At 41.2% G+C, this 19,110-nt stretch overlaps 1 protein-coding gene across 1 annotated transcript in view; it reads left to right on the top strand.

Moving 5' to 3' along the window:
- The window catches only part of LOC119009027 (calcium/calmodulin-dependent 3',5'-cyclic nucleotide phosphodiesterase 1A-like), a gene marked incomplete at its 5' end in the record, with an annotated part of 100,730 nt that overhangs the window by 24,277 nt on the left and 57,343 nt on the right, over positions 1 to 19,110 (top strand). The window contains 3 exons of the mRNA XM_037079917.1: positions 4,227 to 4,409; positions 14,428 to 14,494; positions 15,286 to 15,402. Coding sequence (XP_036935812.1) covers positions 4,227 to 4,409; positions 14,428 to 14,494; positions 15,286 to 15,402 — 367 coding nt within the window. The remainder of the gene's footprint in view (positions 1 to 4,226; positions 4,410 to 14,427; positions 14,495 to 15,285; positions 15,403 to 19,110) is intronic.

The raw sequence follows: 19,110 nt of genomic DNA, 5'->3' as shown, positions 1-19,110 counted from the left end.
AAATTTCTTAGGAAAAGAAAATATACATAAGTACAAATAATTGCACAATAGGATTTACTCAATCAAGGAACTTTAAATAAGTGGGGGCACATATGTCTTTCCAGTGTCACTTGCCGATGGCCTCTCAGTGACAGGACTCACTACTCTTTCAGAAGCGGTAGCTGTGTGTGTAGTTGTATCTGTACCTGAACTGGTAGTTGATGGTTGTTGGTCAGGGCTGGGAGCTGTTGCAAAATCTGCAGACCAGCTGGTTGACGGTTGATGTGGGCTCGATCTGCTGGTTGATGGCTGCTCTAGATCTTCCTCCTGGCCTTGAGCTCCTCCTTGGACAAATTTAAGCATTGACCCTGCATTTAGAAATACAAGAAAAAATATTCAGGGATTGTGTTGAAAAAGTTTTAAACCACAGTACAAAACATTTTGCATTAGGTTTATGTAGGCCTACATGTAAATCACTGGCATTTTTAAAAATTCAAAACTCAAATTTACATTTATGAAGGTTTCATAAGGAACAATAATTTTGCACATAATTAATAACTCTATATGAATATGAAGGAGAAATCTATAACTTTAAGGTTGATTCTTCTCATATTACAGTTTCACCAACAAATGTCGCCCTTGGCCTATGAACCTGTAAGTTTTCCCTATTTACAGGAGTATCTGAAGATGGACTTTTCATTTCAGAAATCTCCAATTTACCGGGTTTTCGAAAGTCATCGAACATCAACATCAATCATTTGCAACACTTAACACAGTCCGAACACGGCTAGTAGGAGCTATCGTTACAAAGTTTGTTGACGGTAGCAATATTAGCTGGCATGAGCACAGACATGCTTGCAAAGGCTACAAAATAAACATTCTTTGTTTAAAACATTGTCTTACCTGCAAGCGCCGCATTAGCATCATCTTGCTTTCGCGTCTTCTTTCTTTTCTCCGCTCCCGACTCCTGATGCCTTTTCGAGGCCATGTTAAAACAGCTGTCAAACTTAACTGAGGTTGAGGCATAATCGAACAGACCACTGGGACGTGGGGGAGGGGGGGCACCAAGAGGAGACACGGGAGAGGGCAGCAAGATTCACCGTTTTCTCCAGCAAATTGTCATAGATGTTGCTTTTGTATTGCTTTATACATGTTAACATGCTTCATTTAATATTTATTTATAGTTACTAGTACCTAGACAATCATGGTGATTTTTCACAAGCCTGATTTTTTGGTGCCCCCCCAGGCACTTGGTGCCCTACGCGCTGTGCGTAATGTGCGTGTGCGGAGCTACGGCGCTGTTTCTAGTATATATTTTCACCATGGCTGTTTTGTTGCAATTGCTCTATATAATTCAATGACACCTAGTCTATATAGTCCACTTTAAATAATCAATACTTTAGGAAACTTTACCTGAATAAATCTAAGCTTTTTTGCCTATGTGATATTATCTCAGTGACACAAATATTATCACTCCAAGCTGAACTCATGCAGCCTTTTGCTGAAGCATGTATTTATTTCATTACTTATTTCATAACCATATTTGTTAATTGGAACAACTCCAACAGCAACAGTGATTAGCCCCGCTTAACGCTCCACATGTTCTTCCTCTGTACCTGGATAGTACCTGCAGCACCAAGGGACTCTGACTGTCTTGCCCTAGCAGCAGTACCTGACACTGTGCTCTCTCCTCTTCTGTCAGCCTCATCATAAATGCCTTGTATTCTTCCTTGTGTAACACCTGAGGTGTTACACCTGTGTAACACCTCAGGTGTTACACAAGGTTTGTTGTTTGTTGTGTATCATTTAGACAAGATTTCAATGGTACGATATACATCACCTCAAATGACTGAAGAATCAAAAGCATTGACATTTTGATTGGAGAACTGATTTTAGAGCATAAAGATCTGGTATCTGAGGTATCGATATTTCAGTATTGATCTGCACATCACTAGAAACAGCGTCTCCTACTAGCTAGCAGGCTGACGATTGTTCAGCGGTGGGTCTCACTTAAACCGTTTTGTAAAAGTGGACATGTCAGCTGGCAAACTTAGAGCAATTTGTGTCCTAGCAATGAGCAGTTATAACAGCGACTCCCCACTGCGGTCAAGCCAGCCGTGGTTCGCGTTAGCTTTGTCAAATCAGCCGCACATTGTTTTCTAGTGCGCAAATCTACTAACATTTATGATAATTGTAATGAAACCGCTCTGAAGAGCTGCTGATAGTGACTGTGGGGCAGACTGCAGTCTCACAGTGACGTAAATGTGAGCTAAAGTTAACTTAGCAATGTAATGTGAAACGTAATTAAACGTTTATTAATTCATGTAATATTACAGAACACATTATTAATGAATTCATTATCACAAGAAAACAATCATTGTTATATGGACATAACAAAATGAATTAATTTGTTATCACAGGACAACAACCTTTGTTATATCGAGATAACCAGATAATAAGTTGTTATCATGAGACAGTACATAAATAAGAAGAAAAATCCATGGCTGCTACCGGCCTCTGTAAAATCCATTACAGAGGACAAGATTAAGGATATTTCACCCAACTTTGATGTGGAATAAAAAACGTTTTTTCCTTAAGTAGTTCAAGATCCATATACTGCTGAACTTAGTACTTCCTAGGCTATGTGCATTTGTGATTTGTGGTTGAAGGAAACAGAATCCCTGACTCGTGGGGAAGATTGTACTTATCGATTTATGTTTGTGTCTTAAAAGAAACACATATTTTCGTGAGAAATTATTTTACATACACTGAACATTTGTTGCACAAGTTCACATTCAGATTTGCACATATTCAAATTTAAGTTCACATTGTCTGACACAAGTGCACAAATATGTTTTGCACCAAATATACTACAACAATTGGAGCAAAAATGTGAGCATGTCAGTTTTTTAATCTAAGACTCTGTAAAATAGGATTTGTGCAAATTAAGAATTTGTGAATGTGTGTTGTGTTGTATTTGTGGAGAGAAAAAAAATGTACAAGTACACAACTCAGAGTATGTGACCACACATTTACTGATACACATACACAATCACTGTACACAACTACAAAATCCACTGTTACTTTTGCACCAGTAATACCTTCATAAGACTAGTCAGACCGACATGCCCCCGCTCTGTGCCTCCGGCTTATCCACTCACACTGGGCCTGTTCACCAATAAAGCAGCCCTGATAGCTGATCCACCTCCAGAGGTGGCTTAGTGCTGAAGCGAAATATCCCCCTTTTACACGTCTGAAACTTTCACACAGAGGAGGGTGTGAAGAATTGGTGCAGGATCCCCACACACAAACGGCAGGCTGAATGGGGCTGTGGGTGTGTGGGGGGCTGGGGATGTTGGACGGGTGGCAGGAGGTGAGCTAAACCTGTAAAAAAATGGTTAAACTGATTTTTATTTTAACTTATCTAATTTAAGTCTTCCTCGTGTTAATCATAGTGTGCCACCAGCCATATAATACAAAGAAGTTTATATGTGGCTGGTACTGCCTTGCATTATAACCTGAGTAAGAAGCAGAGCCGAAGATAGAGCCACAGTGTGTTACCAGCCCTGAGAAACAGAAGTTTTGTACTTGACTGTTCCTACCACGTGTTTAAGCCAACTTTAAATGTCAACTTCAAGAAACTCTGACTGTCGATACCCTGCATTCCAGTGAGTGTATATTGAGAGTTTGGAAGGGACACAGTCAAAGTAGATGGATAGTGATTCCCCGATGTTGATTTTGAATATGAAGATGCCAACCACATTATCATCAAAATTATGTTTCTGGCAGAGATTCAAAAGCTACGTGTTTATGTATATTTGTATGTTGATAACTGTTTATATGTTCAGTAATTTGTGTATGAAGGTGTTCAAACTTACAACCTTGTACGACATACATTGTAATGGCAGTAGAAATGCCAGCAAATACTGTTGTTTTACAGTAAAATCCTCTACAGTGTTTGTCTGTACTTTTACAGTCAGTCCTTGAGGGCATTCTGGTTCTTATACACTTAAGCTTTATCACAATTAATTATTTCCCAAAGGTAATATGTGCATAATAGAGCCTCTTTCAGTTATTACAGAGATTGCTTATGGTTTACTCAAAGAAATTTGAAAGAAAGTTTGATAGTAATCAAGGGTAAATAAGCTGTAAGTCTGATGATTGAATGAGGTCATACATAAAGTAGCCTGCAGAAATTGTACACTGTATGAGTTTTTGTTTTTTTGTGAATGTGACTTTCACTGCAGGCGGCTGATGGATACAGAGGATGAGCTGAGTGACATCCAGTCAGACTCAGTGCCATCAGAGGTCCGGGACTGGCTGGCTTCCACATTTACCAGGCAGAGGGGCCTGAAACTTCGCCGAAACGAAGACAAGCCACGCTTCCGCAGCATTGTCCATGCAGTGCAGGCTGGCATCTTTGTGGAGAGGTTTGATTATTTTTGGTTGTGTTCTTGTGTTGTTCAGTTTACTTGAAAAATCCTGTGGGGTTATTTGGCCTTGATAACAATTTAATCATGAATTGTAAAAAAATGATCTAGTTCTCACATTAACATACTTATAAAGGAACTAGCTCAGTGAGTGATCAGAGCACACACCCCATATAGAAAGAGACTCATAGCTTCATGACCATATTTTCTTAAATAATATTTGACAAGCATTGCGCTGCACATTGATTTATGTATATTGATCCAAGTAGAAAAAGAGTATGCTGGTTATACGCACATCACAAAGATACAATGCAATCGGGAAAAAATGCAAATGAAGAGAGTAATGCCTGCATCATTCCACATAAATTTAATGAAGTGATGTTTTGATACCTCAGGTTCTTCATATATAAACCTTAAACCTTTTAATTTACATTATGTTGATCCATCATCTCCATGTTGATCCTGGACAATTTTTTTTTATCTTGTTTTCAGGGCCATCATAGCCATGTATATGTATATGCTGACCAAAGCACAACTCGTAGTTAGGTTATCTCCAGCAATTCCATGGCCATTGAAAGTGGAAGATGGTTTCTCAGTCAATTTGTCATCTTTGAAAGTTGATAAACAAATTTAGCCCCGATGCCTCTCGCAAAAATGCAGGGTAACGTATGAGAGAACCAATTCCTAAATGTTGGCCAATTCATAACTCAAGTAGTTTTGATGATTTTAACAACTTTTGACTTTTGAGATGGTGACCAATTTGCAGCTCCCAAAAGTTAAATTTTCATATCAGTTAATTCCATGCCAATTCACCTAAAATCCAGAACTTCTCCCAGTTCATCAAGTTTAGCCCTCAGAACTGAATTTCATAATTTTATTATAAACTTTCAACAGTTTTTGCTAAATAATGGCTAAATTGATTGATAACAGGAAGTCATTTTTTACCAGAGAATTTATTGTATTTATATTTTTTTTTGTGCCTCTATTAGTTTTTACCTTCTTGCAAGCACATTTTGGTCCTCTGTAGTATTAATATAGTTCTGTCACATCTAAAAGTTATTTGTTTTGTATAAGCTCATATTTCGTACTTTCCACTGGCTGTAATATCCCATTCATTGGTTTTATTTCATCTGTAGGAATTTTACACACAGTACACATTGTTAACTACAAGTTACTGCAATTACTTCTTGAAATGGCTTGGCTTATTGCAGTAAGTGGCATTCCATAACTTTTCATCAGTCGTATAGTGTCATATCACACATTTGAAGAAAAAGACATCAAACACAATAACTTTATAGACTGTTCCTCGTGTATTGTATTTGTGTACATTGTCTTGGACTTGAACAACTTCAAATGAAAATATCCAGAAAGTTCTGATAGAGCCTAGGATAATCTACGAAGACTGCTTTTTTTCCGAATTAGTCCACCATAAAAAAAAAATGGGTTCTGTATGTAACATTTGACCTGTATATGTGGAGCAGAACACAGACTCAGATCCTGACCAAAGCTGCTGTACTACGTGCGCTATTGCTCACATCCTGCTCTTAATTTTAAGATGGACTACTTTTTTTTTTTTTTTTCCCAGACGTTGTTTAAAATGTTATGTCAATCTCAAATTGGGAAATTATTGTTCCCACTCACATTACACACAGGCATGCACACACACAAGCACACATGCAGTGTAGAGGAGATGTATGAAGGGGCTGCCAGACATGCTACGGCGCCCAACGAGCAGTGTTAGGGGCCGGTGCCTTGCTCAAGGACACCTTGGCGATGCCCAGGATGTGAACTAGCATTCTCCAACTGCCAGTCCACATCATACTTAAAGCAGACCCTAAATTGGCCCTAATTGTCTCAACAACTGTATGATGCTGCAGGTGTATATTTAAAAGAAAAGAATCTGACACACACAGCCAGCTGTCGACAACAAACAGATCACTGGTAGTGATGTTTCTATGAAATCCTTGATACATTCAGTGACATCTGAGTGGCATTATTGTTACATCCAGATATTGATCATTCACAATTCAGAGAAAGAAACAAGTGATAAAAATACAATATAAATTAAAGCTGCAAGCAGCGTTGAACGGGCCCTTGCAGTCCACGCACCTTGGGGCATGCTGCCGTCAGGGCTTCCAGACGCAACGCATTGCGATGAAGAAGCTGTTCCTTTATAATTTGGTGGCCTGCTCCCGCTAATATTAAATAATGTATGCTGAAGTCAGAAAAAGTGTGTGTACTGCTGCATGATTCCCCGGACAAAGACTGAGTTGATGGTCCACTTCTCGAGCTGACTGAAGAAAATGTCCACATAAGGCATAATGCAATGAAATAGTTTAAAGAAGAAGCTGAAACTATCATCATCCAGTAGCCACACAAACCCTCAAGCTTCCTGCATAGTGGTAGTCTAAAACTCCCCTGATGGTTTCAAGACACTGGATGATGTGACATTCGTGCTCAAACACAGTGTTCACGGCACAGATATGGAAGTTCCATCTTACTGTGCTTGCTCTGGGGAGTCTGTTTGCCACCACTCTATCAATCACACTGGTTCTCTTGGAAAATCTTGAAAAAAATGCAGAGAATCCAGCCAGATCAGAGAAGAACTGATTAACTAATGAAGTGTGCTCCATGATGAAAGCTAAAAAGTAAGAGGGCTGAAAGAGCTTTAAAAGGTGAACAGTTTTGAAAAAAATATCATGGTTATTGCCAAAATATTTATATATTGAGTAACAGGAGGCATCGGTGAAATCTGTGATGTCATTTTTTATTCCTGGAGAGTGAAAAATGATGACGGCAGAGTGAGAGACAAAACAAGTACTGTCTGCTCTCCTCCAGAAACCTAGGCTCAAAATTAACACTGCGGCTTATGGGGGTGTAAATCCTACATCTTAAATAGGACCATCAGCTGAAAGCCAACAAGATGCCCTCTATTTCTATGTATATAGTGTCTATGTGAAGATCTTCAAACTGTCTATGAAAGAGTCAAGGAAGCGCATTTTTACCCACACCAATTTAAAACAGCGCCCTCTGTTGCAATCAGATGGTATAGCAGCTCAAACTCATATGCCTCTATAATGCAGGATTTTTTTTTTCTTTTCTCCTCTGTGGACGCCGCGGGCCAGACCGAGACGGCCCACGGGCCGGAAAATGCCCATGTGTGCTCTATAATGTGTAAGAAAAGACCCATTCACTGTTTGTCACAGTCAACCTTTCACAAACACATTCATACATCATAGTGTAAAATTACCACCAGAGCAAGCATTCATGTCCAACCATGATACCATTGGTATTTCAGGTTTCTTAAGGCGGAGAGCAGCAAACTCCTTTTTAATACACTGCCTCTTGGCATCCCTTAGGCAGACACTCTCTCTCCTATTAATACAAAGTGAAATATTTTGACACAAAATCATTTATATTGTGACATAAGATTACATTTGCAAGAATTACAACAATTACAACAAACCATGGGTGACCAAGGACATTAAGGCAGCCCTGAATAGGAAGAAGGAGGCTTTCAGGAAGGGAGACAGGGAGGAGATGAAGAGAGCACAGACTGAGAGCACAGACTGAGGTGAGGGGCAAGATCAGGGATGGCAAGGAGCAGTACAGGAGAAAGCTGGAGAGCAAGCTGGCCCAAAACAACACCAGGGAGGTGTGGAATGGCATGAGAAGCATCACTGGCCAAGGAACAAAGACTGCGGCAGTGATGGGGGGAGACCAACAAGAGGCCAACGAGTTAAACCATTTCTTCAACAGGTTTGACGTCGTTGACACTTCCCACCCCCCATCCACACCTCTCAGGGGGGCATCACTCCTGGGCTGCTCCCCCCCTTCTCCTCCCCCTCCTCACCACTGTGGACCTCAGCCTCAACTCCTCCCACATACCACCCCTCCCCTTCCATCACTATTGTCCCTTCCTAATCAGTCAGAGCCTCCAACCAACATCAGCAGGGAGGCTGTGAGGACGGAGGTCAGCCGCCTTTGTCCAGGCAAGTCGGCTGGCCCTGACGGCTTGAGCCCGAAACTCCTGAAAGGATGTGCCGCCCAGCTGTGTGATGTTTTTCAGCACATTTTCCACCTGAGCCTGAGCATGATGGTCGTTCCTGCTCTATGGAAAACAACATGCCTGGTTCCAGTGCCGAAGAGCAAACACCCCAAATCACACAGTGACTTTAGACCCGTGGCCTTAACATCACACGCCATGAAGGCACTAGAGAGGCTGGTCCTTAAACACATCCGTTCAGCGGTGGAACCATACTTGGATCCCCTACAGTTTGCTTACCAGCCACGAATCGGTGTTGACGACGCCATCATTTACCTGCTGCACAGAGCCTATACGCACCTGGACAGGGCAGGAAGCACTGTCAGAGTCATGTTCTTTGACTTTTCCAGTGCTTTTAACACCATAAGACCTGCTCTACTCTGCAGTAAGCTCCTGGACATGCAGGTGAATGACTCGCTAGTCAGCTGGATCGGGGACTACCTCACGGGGCGGCCACAGTATGTGAGATTGCAGAGCGCCATCTCAGACACCGTACTGAGCAGCACGGGGGCTCCTCAGGGGACAGTTCTCTCGCCCTATCTGTTCACACTGTACACCTCGGACTTCAGGTACAGCTCACAATCCTGCCATCTGCAGAAGTTTTCGGACGACTCTGCCATTGTGGGCTGTATCTCAGGGGATCAGGAAGCTGAATACCGAGGCGTGGTGGACAGCTTTGTAGAGTGGTGTGGACAGAACCACCTGCAGCTCAACACGGGGAAAACCAAAGAGCTGCGGGTGGACTTTAGGAAGAAGAGTAACCCTCCAAACCCTACCAACATCAAGGGTACTGATGTGGATATAGTGGACTGTTACAAGTATCTGGGGGTCCATATTGACAATAAACTAGACTGGACAGCCAACATCAATGCCCTCCACAAGAAAGGTCAGAGTCGCCTCTTTCTCCTGAGGAGACTCAGGTCTTTTAATGTATGCAGGACCATGTTGCAGATGTTCTACCACTCAGTTGTCTCCAGCGTCATCTTCTACGCTGTGGTGTGCTGGGGCAGCAGGGCTAAGACAGCCGATGCCAACAGGCTGGATAAGCTCATCAGGAGAGCTGGCTCTGTCCTGGGAGTTGAACTGCAGTCTCTGGCAGAGGTGTCTGAGCAGAGGATGCTGAGGAAACTGCTCAACATCCTGGACAATACATCGCACCCCCTGCATGCAACACTGGACTCCTACTGCAGCACCTTCAGTCGCAGACTGAGAGCACCGAGGTGCTCCACAGAACGCCACAGGAGATCCTTTCTCCCTGTGGCCATCAAACTTTTTAACTCTTCCCCCTTCTCCATATAGGACAATGATAATATCCCTGCACGTCCACAAACACTTTAAGCTGCTGATTCGCACCTTATCTGCTGTTACATGTCAATAGCTCATATTTATAGTTGCAATTTACTTTTATTTCATTGTATTTTTTATATTATATTTTTATTTCTATTTGATTTGATTTATACTGTTTCCTTGTACTGCAACCCTGGCACAGCAATTTTCTTCGGGATTAATAAAGTCCTTATCTTATCTTATCTTATCTTATCTTATCTTATCTTATCTTAATTACTTTGCATTTACACTTTCCTCTGCTTTGATATAATGTGTGTCCTGCAGATGCTTGTCCAGGCGACCTAATGAAGTTTTGTCGCAGACAGGGCAGTCTAAGCAATCTGTTTTCCAGGAGTACAAAATATAGAATAAATGGGGACAAAATATGGACAAGCAAAGTATTTCTTTTTTCATATGAATGAATGTAAGTTCTGACCTAGCGTTCCCATATTTCATCAACAAAAACGAAACGAAATTCCTCTTTATTGGGAACTGAATGGGAAACCATCAGGTATCACTTTAAATTGAAGAAGCTTTTGAAACATAACCTGCACAGTTTTGGCCTGTAGATAAATAAGGAAGAAATGGTTATAAAAAAAAAAAGGGAAAAATACTGCCTGTTTCCAGTAGATGGCCCTGTGACATAAAAATTTGAACATTTTATGATAATGCAGGATGCAGATTCAACGCACTGTATCTGAGTAAAATCAAGAAATAACAGACCACACTTACCACCACTGCCACTGTTGGTGTTGCTCCTCCACTTCCAAATTTCATCTAAATGGCATAAATTCAAATTTGGAATATACAATTGAAAAAAGTCCATATTTACATACGTGTCATTTTGGCAACCACATGCTCCAACAAAATGATATAAACTAACTTTTTAAATGGTCAAAAGTGCATGAAAACACAACCTAAAGTGATATTGATACGTTACACACAAAAATAGAGCAAAAGCAGACAGGCATCAACACATTATATCTGAGAAAAATTAAGAAGTTACAGAGCACACATACCAAGCTGCTGATGCTTCTGTTGCTACTCATGTGCTAATTCCTGTGGGGACAGGAAGTGCAAGTTCTCATCCACAAAATTTGGAACTGCTAACAACAAATTCCGTATTTACAAATATGTCATTTTAGCGACCATGTGCTGCAACAAAATGGTATAAATTAACTTTTTTAAATGATTAAAAAATGCATGAAAACACCATCTAAGGTGGTATTGATATGTTACACACTGAAAAAAAGCAAAAGTAGTCAGGTTATAACACATTGTGTTATTTTTCGTCCTACGCCCAAGTTATACATTTCAGTTCCCTACTCGGCTGTATGACCACTTAGAGACTTGCAACCACTGTTGCCTGAAAGCCGGCATCCCTACGATGGAGCGAGTTAAATTTAGTGGATGTGGACCAACAGGAAGTGCCCCGAAATTGACGGTAAACTTCAGACGGTCGCCTCATTTGCACAGATGGAAATGTGGAGGTGGGAAATTTTCACGCCTCCACATTTCCATCTATTCAGAGCAATACAGATGAAAATATGGAAGTGGGGTTCTATAAGCATGAATACTACATGAAGGAGGCCATTCAGGGTATTGTCGTGATCGTCTCATCGAGCCGTTTCAGAATATCTGGGTCCTCTTGTTATATCCCTTCCCATTAAAGACTTTGCCCCAGAAGAGTGCCACCTACATGGCATTCACATACGTGATAGAGCTCCTCAAGAGCTTTCCAAATATGTCTTTTTCTCACCCCTTACTGCTTCTCTTGAGGAGATAGAGCACCTTAGCAAGCAGAAAAGTGGAACATTTGCTGCCTCCTAGCTCCCCACAGGAAGGGACCAGAGTCACGATTCTAACACTGGGCGATTTGGGTAAATGAGACCTTTCGGTCAGTGTCTGGATCATGGCTCTGCGATGCAGTATGGCTAACCCCTACTTTCCACTGGATACAGGTCCACTGCGTTGCGACTCCGATCCAGTTTTGCTCTGCCATTCGGCAATGCCCACGGGTTGTGGTTTGAGTCTGCCACGACGCAGTACGGTAGACAGCTGGCGTCACGAGGCCGAGGGTTTCCCGCGATAATCACATAATCACTCGCGACTGCAGTTATAGGTCTGTGTTATTAAAAACAACAACATGAAGTATAACCGACCGTAGGATCAGCAGAAGAGCTTGTATTTGTTTCTTTTTTGAGATTTGTGTGCAGGTGTCAACACGGAGTGTTTTATTTTGAAAAGTAACCAGATGTCGTTTGTTAGTTTGACGCTTGACTTCCTGTCTGCTCCGTGCTAAATTCAGCTGAATTGCTGCGTCGTGCTCCGGCATCCGCCAGATATAGAGGTCCTACGTATCTGCTCCGGAGGGATCCGGACTGCCGAAGCTGGGTCGGAGTTGATACTCAGCTCAGCGGACCTGGTGGGGACTGACACACTGACTAAGTGAAAGGTATCAGCTCTGCCGGCGTGGCGGAGATGCAACGCAGCAGAGACGTATCCAGTGGAAGTTGGGGGTAAGATTGCCCCATTCACCTTGTTTGGCAAGAGGGACTCAGGGTTTGTGAGTGAGTCTGGGGCCTGGTTGGAGCTTGTGACCAAAACAATGACCTACAGGCCATTGGAGGGAAATTTTCAAATGTGCTCTACAAAAAAGACTCTTGGACCATTTTTTTTTACCAATTTGCATAGTGTGAAAAACAGTAAAATGAAAAGAACTTTTGAAAGATTGACTCTATAAACACCACATTTGGTATACAGCTTCGGGGGATGAAAATACAAATTTCTATCATAAATGAGCCAGATTGGTCAAAAAACATGGCCGCCATAGACCAATGTATTGTTGCAATGGGTGGGGCTTAGAAATGATAATAACTCCCACACCCTTTGCCCTATCATCACAGAACTTGGTGGGTAGGTTCACAACAGGACTGGGAATCTGCATACCAAAGCATGTTTAGCTCAACCTATAGGGGGTGCTATAAATGCTACACATGCGTATCTCAAAGACCATTGTATGGAATTTTACCAAATTTGGTATGCATGCTCGAGAGGCAAGTATTAACTAATGTCTTGAGTGCCATGTTGACAGGTGAAAGTGGGTGTGGCCTATTCGTCATTAACCATCACTGTTTACTTTTTATTAATTTATGGCGAGCTGGAAGGACCCAGAGACACGAAACTTGGTATGTTGAGTATAGATGATGTCCAAATGCTGCTCCTAAAGTTTTAGCCCAATCCGTCAGATGGGGGCGCTATAACATAGGGTGTAAACTTCGAAAGGCTCTCCCAGCCAAGCCAATCCAAGTGCTATTGACTTGAAATTTTTCATACATGTCCTCCCGATAGTCTACAAAAAAGCCTGTGCACCATGAAAGCTGCTATTACAGATTTTTTGCCAATTTGCATAATTATCTCCAGACAGTAGACAGTGCTTACATACAGACCAGCTTTAAATGCCTCTGAATGCAACAAGAAGACAACCTTGTCTTTCAAGTCAGCCTTACAACAAAAGTCAAGGCTTCCCGCATGATGTACGTACCCCTTGAGAACTTGTCACTTAAAATTAAACTTAAATACATAGAAAACAATATTGAAATGTGTATTTTTAAGATATCTTATTGTCGTTAAAATTATCTTTCTAAGCACACATTTTAAAATGTATAACAAATAGGTTGAAAAGCAAAGCTCAAGTAAGTGCACTTTAGGAATTACGCTTAACTTTAAAGCAACATTGTCCAACTTATTTTTTACTTAGAATAGCAGCTTTGTTACTTAATTTTGATGGCACAGTGTCTTGTAGTTGGGTGAATGGTGTCTCTGTGATAGACACTCCAACCCTTTCTCACTTGTTTCAGCATTAGGTAACTTCAGTGAAAGTGTAAGATCACAGAATTACATAAATGTTTGCTTCAAGATACAAGTTTTCCAGAAATCACATTGTTCTGACGTAATGGCTTTTGTTTGTGGTTAGAACCTACCGCAAAGTATATTTATATAACATATTTCTAGACAGTGTACTATTGTTTGGGTTGGGGTTAGAAGTGTTATTGTGGAAACTGGTACAGAGGATGTTGGTATATTATTTTACATATTTACATATTGTACAGTTCTTTTTAGTATATTTGAAATATATTTTCAAAAATGTGATCTCAGTTTTCCTAGTGTTGATGTAGGGGACACTAATTAAACCTGCCCAAGATGACCTGATTGATCTGGATTTTTGGTAATATACAGGTACATACAGCTGTATTTACACCTGAAACTAGAGATTGCAGTGATTTAAGCTCTCTATAGAGGGATTCACTTTCTTGGTATGAATAAGCAGCATTGCAGCTGCATTCTGGATGAGTTAATTGGATAATTTTACTGTGACATGTAAAGACACCATTGCAATTGTCATTTTATTTATGTGGTTGCTGGTATTTAGGTCCAAGTCCATAACTACTTTAACTAGTCAGTTTTTCCCCATTTTATTATTTTCATGAATATTATACTGTATTTTCAAATTCCAAACCCTCTTAGCATGTTTAAGATATATGAATTCCTACCATACTAGCCAGTAGGTTATTTAGTGTGTGTTGGCTTGCTTTTACATTGTGTTCTGGCATGTGTCTATGTGTGTGTGTTGTATCTCTGTGACAGGATGTACAGACGAACTTCCAACATGGCTGGTCTCAATTATCCACCCACTGTCATCACTGTGCTCAAGGTATCTATGTGTGCAAATGTTGGTTTGTGTATGAATAAAAACTTGTAATAGATTGACATCCTAGTAGATAGAGCATTTGTTTTTTTAATGGAATGTGCATGCTGAGTTCTAAAATGTATGGTTTTATGGCAGTTTATGGCAAGGTGAGTACCCAAATGCAGGAAATAGGCAAACAAAAAGCAAGTTTGTTAATCCAAGCTGAAATACAAAAAAACAAGAGCCAAAGGAAACCAAAAAAATTTGTCACTAGGGACAAAAGAGACAGTAGCAACTAAGAGTTAAAACAAAGTGCAAAACAAAAGCAAATTGCAAATGACTGAGAAAGCTGAAATACAATAAACAAGAGACTAAGGAATCCAAAAACGAGTCACAGTGGACAAGAGAGAAGGTAGCAACTAGGAGGTAAAACAAAGGAAATCATAACAAAACATGAGCAAATCAATGAGAAACAAAAATCAGGTGACACAACGGGGGAGGACAGAGTAGCGAACAAGGTGGACTCAGGGGAAGACAGCAGAACATTGCTCTCTGTACCTGTAGATGGAAAAATACAAAAGTGGTGGATGAACTCTTCTTAAAGAACAAAGCAGCACTAAGGTGTGCTTTGGAAATGTGGGAGGGTGTTCATTATACATCTTTATACAAAGAAAAAGCAGATTAGGTTCCCTGGCACATGTGGGCAACGGAAGTCTTAGTTGGGCTTAAGATTGGATCCACTCTGCATTGAACAGTTGAATGAGTTTGTTGATGTCCATGTGCTAATGAACCTTGTTTGTATGTATCTGTTTTAGCATGTGGACATGTGGTCGTTCAATGTGTTTGCACTGAATGATACTAGTGGAGACCACGCACTGAAAATTGTCTTCTACGAGCTCCTCACCAGATATGACTTGATCAATCATTTCAAGGTATGCCAACAAACATCTTTCTTATCAGTCACTTCAGATAATTTGTGATTGTTTGTCATCTGTCATCATTGTTGCACATCTAGTCGTTTAAACTTGCCTCAAACTTAAAATTAAACTATATGGTTATCACAGTCACTGATAAATGGTAATAAAACACTTCTACAGTGGACAAAGGAGTTTGAATAGGTCCCAGAAAAATGGTTTGGTATTTGCACTAAATGTTCAGCCCCAATTCCCCCCAAAATTGAGATGCTGTGTAAAACATAAATAAATGTGAAAATAAAAATAGTTTACATGAGGGCTTTTTCTGTGTCCGGGGGGAGTTGTGTTTATAAAATGTACTCAAATGATGTCTCTTCTGAGATAGTAGCCCAAGGCTATATAAGTTGTTACTTGCATAACACACGACAATCTGAGAGCAAAGGACTGATGTTTGAGTTGCATTGTGATAATATAGATGCAAGTTTTTGACAAAGGAGAAGATTGCATCCCTGAAGTTAGATAATATATTTAAAGACCTGTTGTTGTAGTGCACTTTCTGCAAAAAAGTGTCGTTCAGAAAAGTCAAACTATCAAAACATTATCCAGGAGTCATCCTTTAAACCGATATAACCTGTTATGGCAAGTCTTTGTCAAGACCCAAATGCAGAGAAAGCGGTCGGGGGTAACAGAATTTATTTTAACTCAGAACGTTCGTGGAGGGGTCGGCAGGTGGTCAGGCAGGCAGGCAGGCAGGCAAGGTCATCTAGGAGCTGCTCAGGTGGAACTCTGAAAGCCAGAATGGAGAGGCGCTGGAGTTTTTCTTCCACGAGGTAGAAACAAAAAACACAATCATGAGATGGAGCTCACCAAAAAAAAAACACACAAGGATATCCGTGGAACATAGAATTATGATTCTAGGAAATCACAAAACTAACATAATGGCCCTTGATTAAGCCACTGTGACTGGTGGAACAATCTGGCGCAGGAGTGGAGACTAGACCGGGGCTATGTAGCAGGGGATGATGAGTGGAATGATTTGCAGGTGCGTCTCTCCACTGTTGCCGACACTGCTGCCATTCCCACAGATCCAGACACAGGTAAACAGGAGCAGGTGAGGGAAAAAGTTGGGGAAGACAAATGGGGACAACACAAACACAGCAACCGACTGCCACTGTTAGACTGTGACATAGCCATGGTGGGCCTACTGACCTCATGCTGCTCTGCCTACTTTTTTACCTCCAGTTTGAAAGCAGTTGTACTTGTTTTACCAGCTGAAAGCTAGGATTGTTTGCTTGTGATGTCAACAGGTAATGACATTTAGTAATTCAGCAGCTACACTGTGGCGAACGGATGTTTTTTTTGTATCATCATCCATCAGCTATCATTGAATGTAGAAATTGGCTGAAATTAGGTATGGGAATATAATGAATTACTTTGTAGTGTCTCTCGGTGTGAATGGCTCCGCGGTGAGAAACTTCAAAAGTGCCAAGGCATGTAAGTGTAATGGTATTCTACCATGCCACACAGCATGGTTCCGCGTGAGTAGCCTTGGAGTGTTCTTGTATCGCTGGTTATGGAAGGTCTTGCAACCATGCTCCAACTCCCCATAGATGTGCCCTACGATGAGAATGTTTGTTCAGAAAACATTCTACTTTAAAGATAATGTTTCCACATATCACTCAGCAATAGTACAAGCAGTTGTGTGGCAACTAAAGCCTACTCTGACGATATAAAGAACCATGACTTCTCTGGAGCAAACACACAAAAAGTAGACGACTAATCTTTTTTTTTTTTTTTTTTTTTTTTTTAAATGGTACTTTAAATGTGTTATCATTTGTATTTTAGTTTCATTTGTTGGATTTGTTAACATGAAGTGTAAATTAGTTTTTGTATCATAATATGCTAGTGCAGTGCCCGTAGGAAGTATGTATGCTGTAGAAAAGTGGGTGAGGTTAATTCGTTTTTTCATGGATAGCCAAATGAGGCTGTGTTTGAAGGTTGGATGTAAGGGACATTTAGGTTTGTTGTGAAATGTGTAGATTGATAACTATTGTGTTTTCGTATATTTTGGCTTTCAGCAAGGACACTGTAGGGCATATGTGTCAAACTGATCCAGTAAAGTGCCATGTGGCTGCAGGTTTTCATTCCAACCAAGCAAGAACACACCTGATTTGGATCAGCCAACCAATCAGCCAACCAAGCAAGACCACAACTGATTTGGAACAGGTGTGTTCTTGCTTGGTTTGAATGAAAACCTGCAGCCACATGGCCCTTTACTGGATCAGTTTGACACCACTGCTGTAGGGAGTTGAACCCCATTCCACTAATGTGAAAGTATCACTACTGGTGCCTTTTACTTTTTTAGCCATTGAGAAAAAGCAAAAATATTAATGCAACAGCATGATATTTGAAAGTGTTTTGAAGGCTAAATCTGGTTAGAGACGGTAGATCGGACGGGGTGGCCACAGTTAGTCGCTATCGTCGGACGGACGGATACTTGTCACCCTCACCCGCTATCGCTATTGTCGTACCAGGCGGGGGTCGCTACCGTTGGACAGGGGTGAAGAGATGGTCGCATTCATCGGACTGGGGGACTGGACGGACGGACGCTTGCTCGTCACCCTCACCCGCTACAAAGCAGCTAATATTGAAAATTAGTATAGTAGCGCTGAGATAGCAGTATAGCGGCGCTGTGCCACCGTTCCATTGTCTGGGGAGAACCCTGACATGAAATTATATGCAGATGAATATTTGGGAGAAGCAGCCGCTAGACGTTTCTCTGCTGACCCAAAGAGAGTGAGAGATTGGCGAAAAAAATCAAACTGAGCATCAGCATCTGTCCGAGGAGGACAGCAACAGGGCCAGGCTGCCTGGTGGTGGGAGGAAGAAGGCTAGCGGGGAGCTTGAGATAAACATGCAGGGTTGGGTTATCAGCAAACGGGCACACCATGAGAGAGTGTCCCGTAAAATGGTCAGGGTGATGGAGAAACAAATGTGCGCCACAGTGAGTGACAGCAGAGATGAGGAGTTTGCCATGAGTGCTGGTCGGCTGAATAGTTTCCTCCCCCGCAACAACTTCACTTGCAGAAGACGTACAACTATTGCCCAGAAGCATGCCAGAGAATTAACAGAGAAGCTCGAGAAGTTTGTGACATTTTCATCTCCGATTTTTGAGAGAAAGGAATTAAACACCTGTCCCAAATTGCCACCTGGTCCCAAATAAACGCCTGGTTTATTAAATGATTGAAACAAATAAATGCCCCAGTTATTATTTGGTATTTTACGGTACACACAGCTTTACGTTGAGTAGTACCTAATTCAGAATTATTTGTATGGCTGACAGTCTAGTCCAAACAGGTTATTTTCTCGTACTTAGTCTGATAGGTTCATTTTTCTGGGCTGAAACATGAACTTCACAGCTTTACGTTGAGTAGTACCTCATTCAGAATCATTTATATGGCTGACAGTGGAGTCCAAACAGGTTATTTACTAATACTTAGTCTGGTAGGTTCATTTTTCTGGGCTGAAATATGAACTTTGAGAGAACTGTGTTAAATGGTTTCTTGTCAGTATGTTAACTGTGTCAGCACGTCTGTAATTTAACAACAGTGCTCAGAAAGTGACGCTTTGTCCTTTGTTTCTTCATCTAGAGCAGGGGTCGGCAACCCGCGGCTCCGGAGCCGCATACGGCTCTTTGATCCCTCTGATGTGGCTCAGCTTTTGAAA

This window comes from Acanthopagrus latus, chromosome 19 (assembly GCF_904848185.1).
Source record: "Acanthopagrus latus isolate v.2019 chromosome 19, fAcaLat1.1, whole genome shotgun sequence".
NCBI classification, from domain to species: Eukaryota; Metazoa; Chordata; class Actinopteri; order Spariformes; family Sparidae; genus Acanthopagrus; species Acanthopagrus latus.
This window is presented reverse-complemented; position numbering and strand designations above follow the sequence as displayed.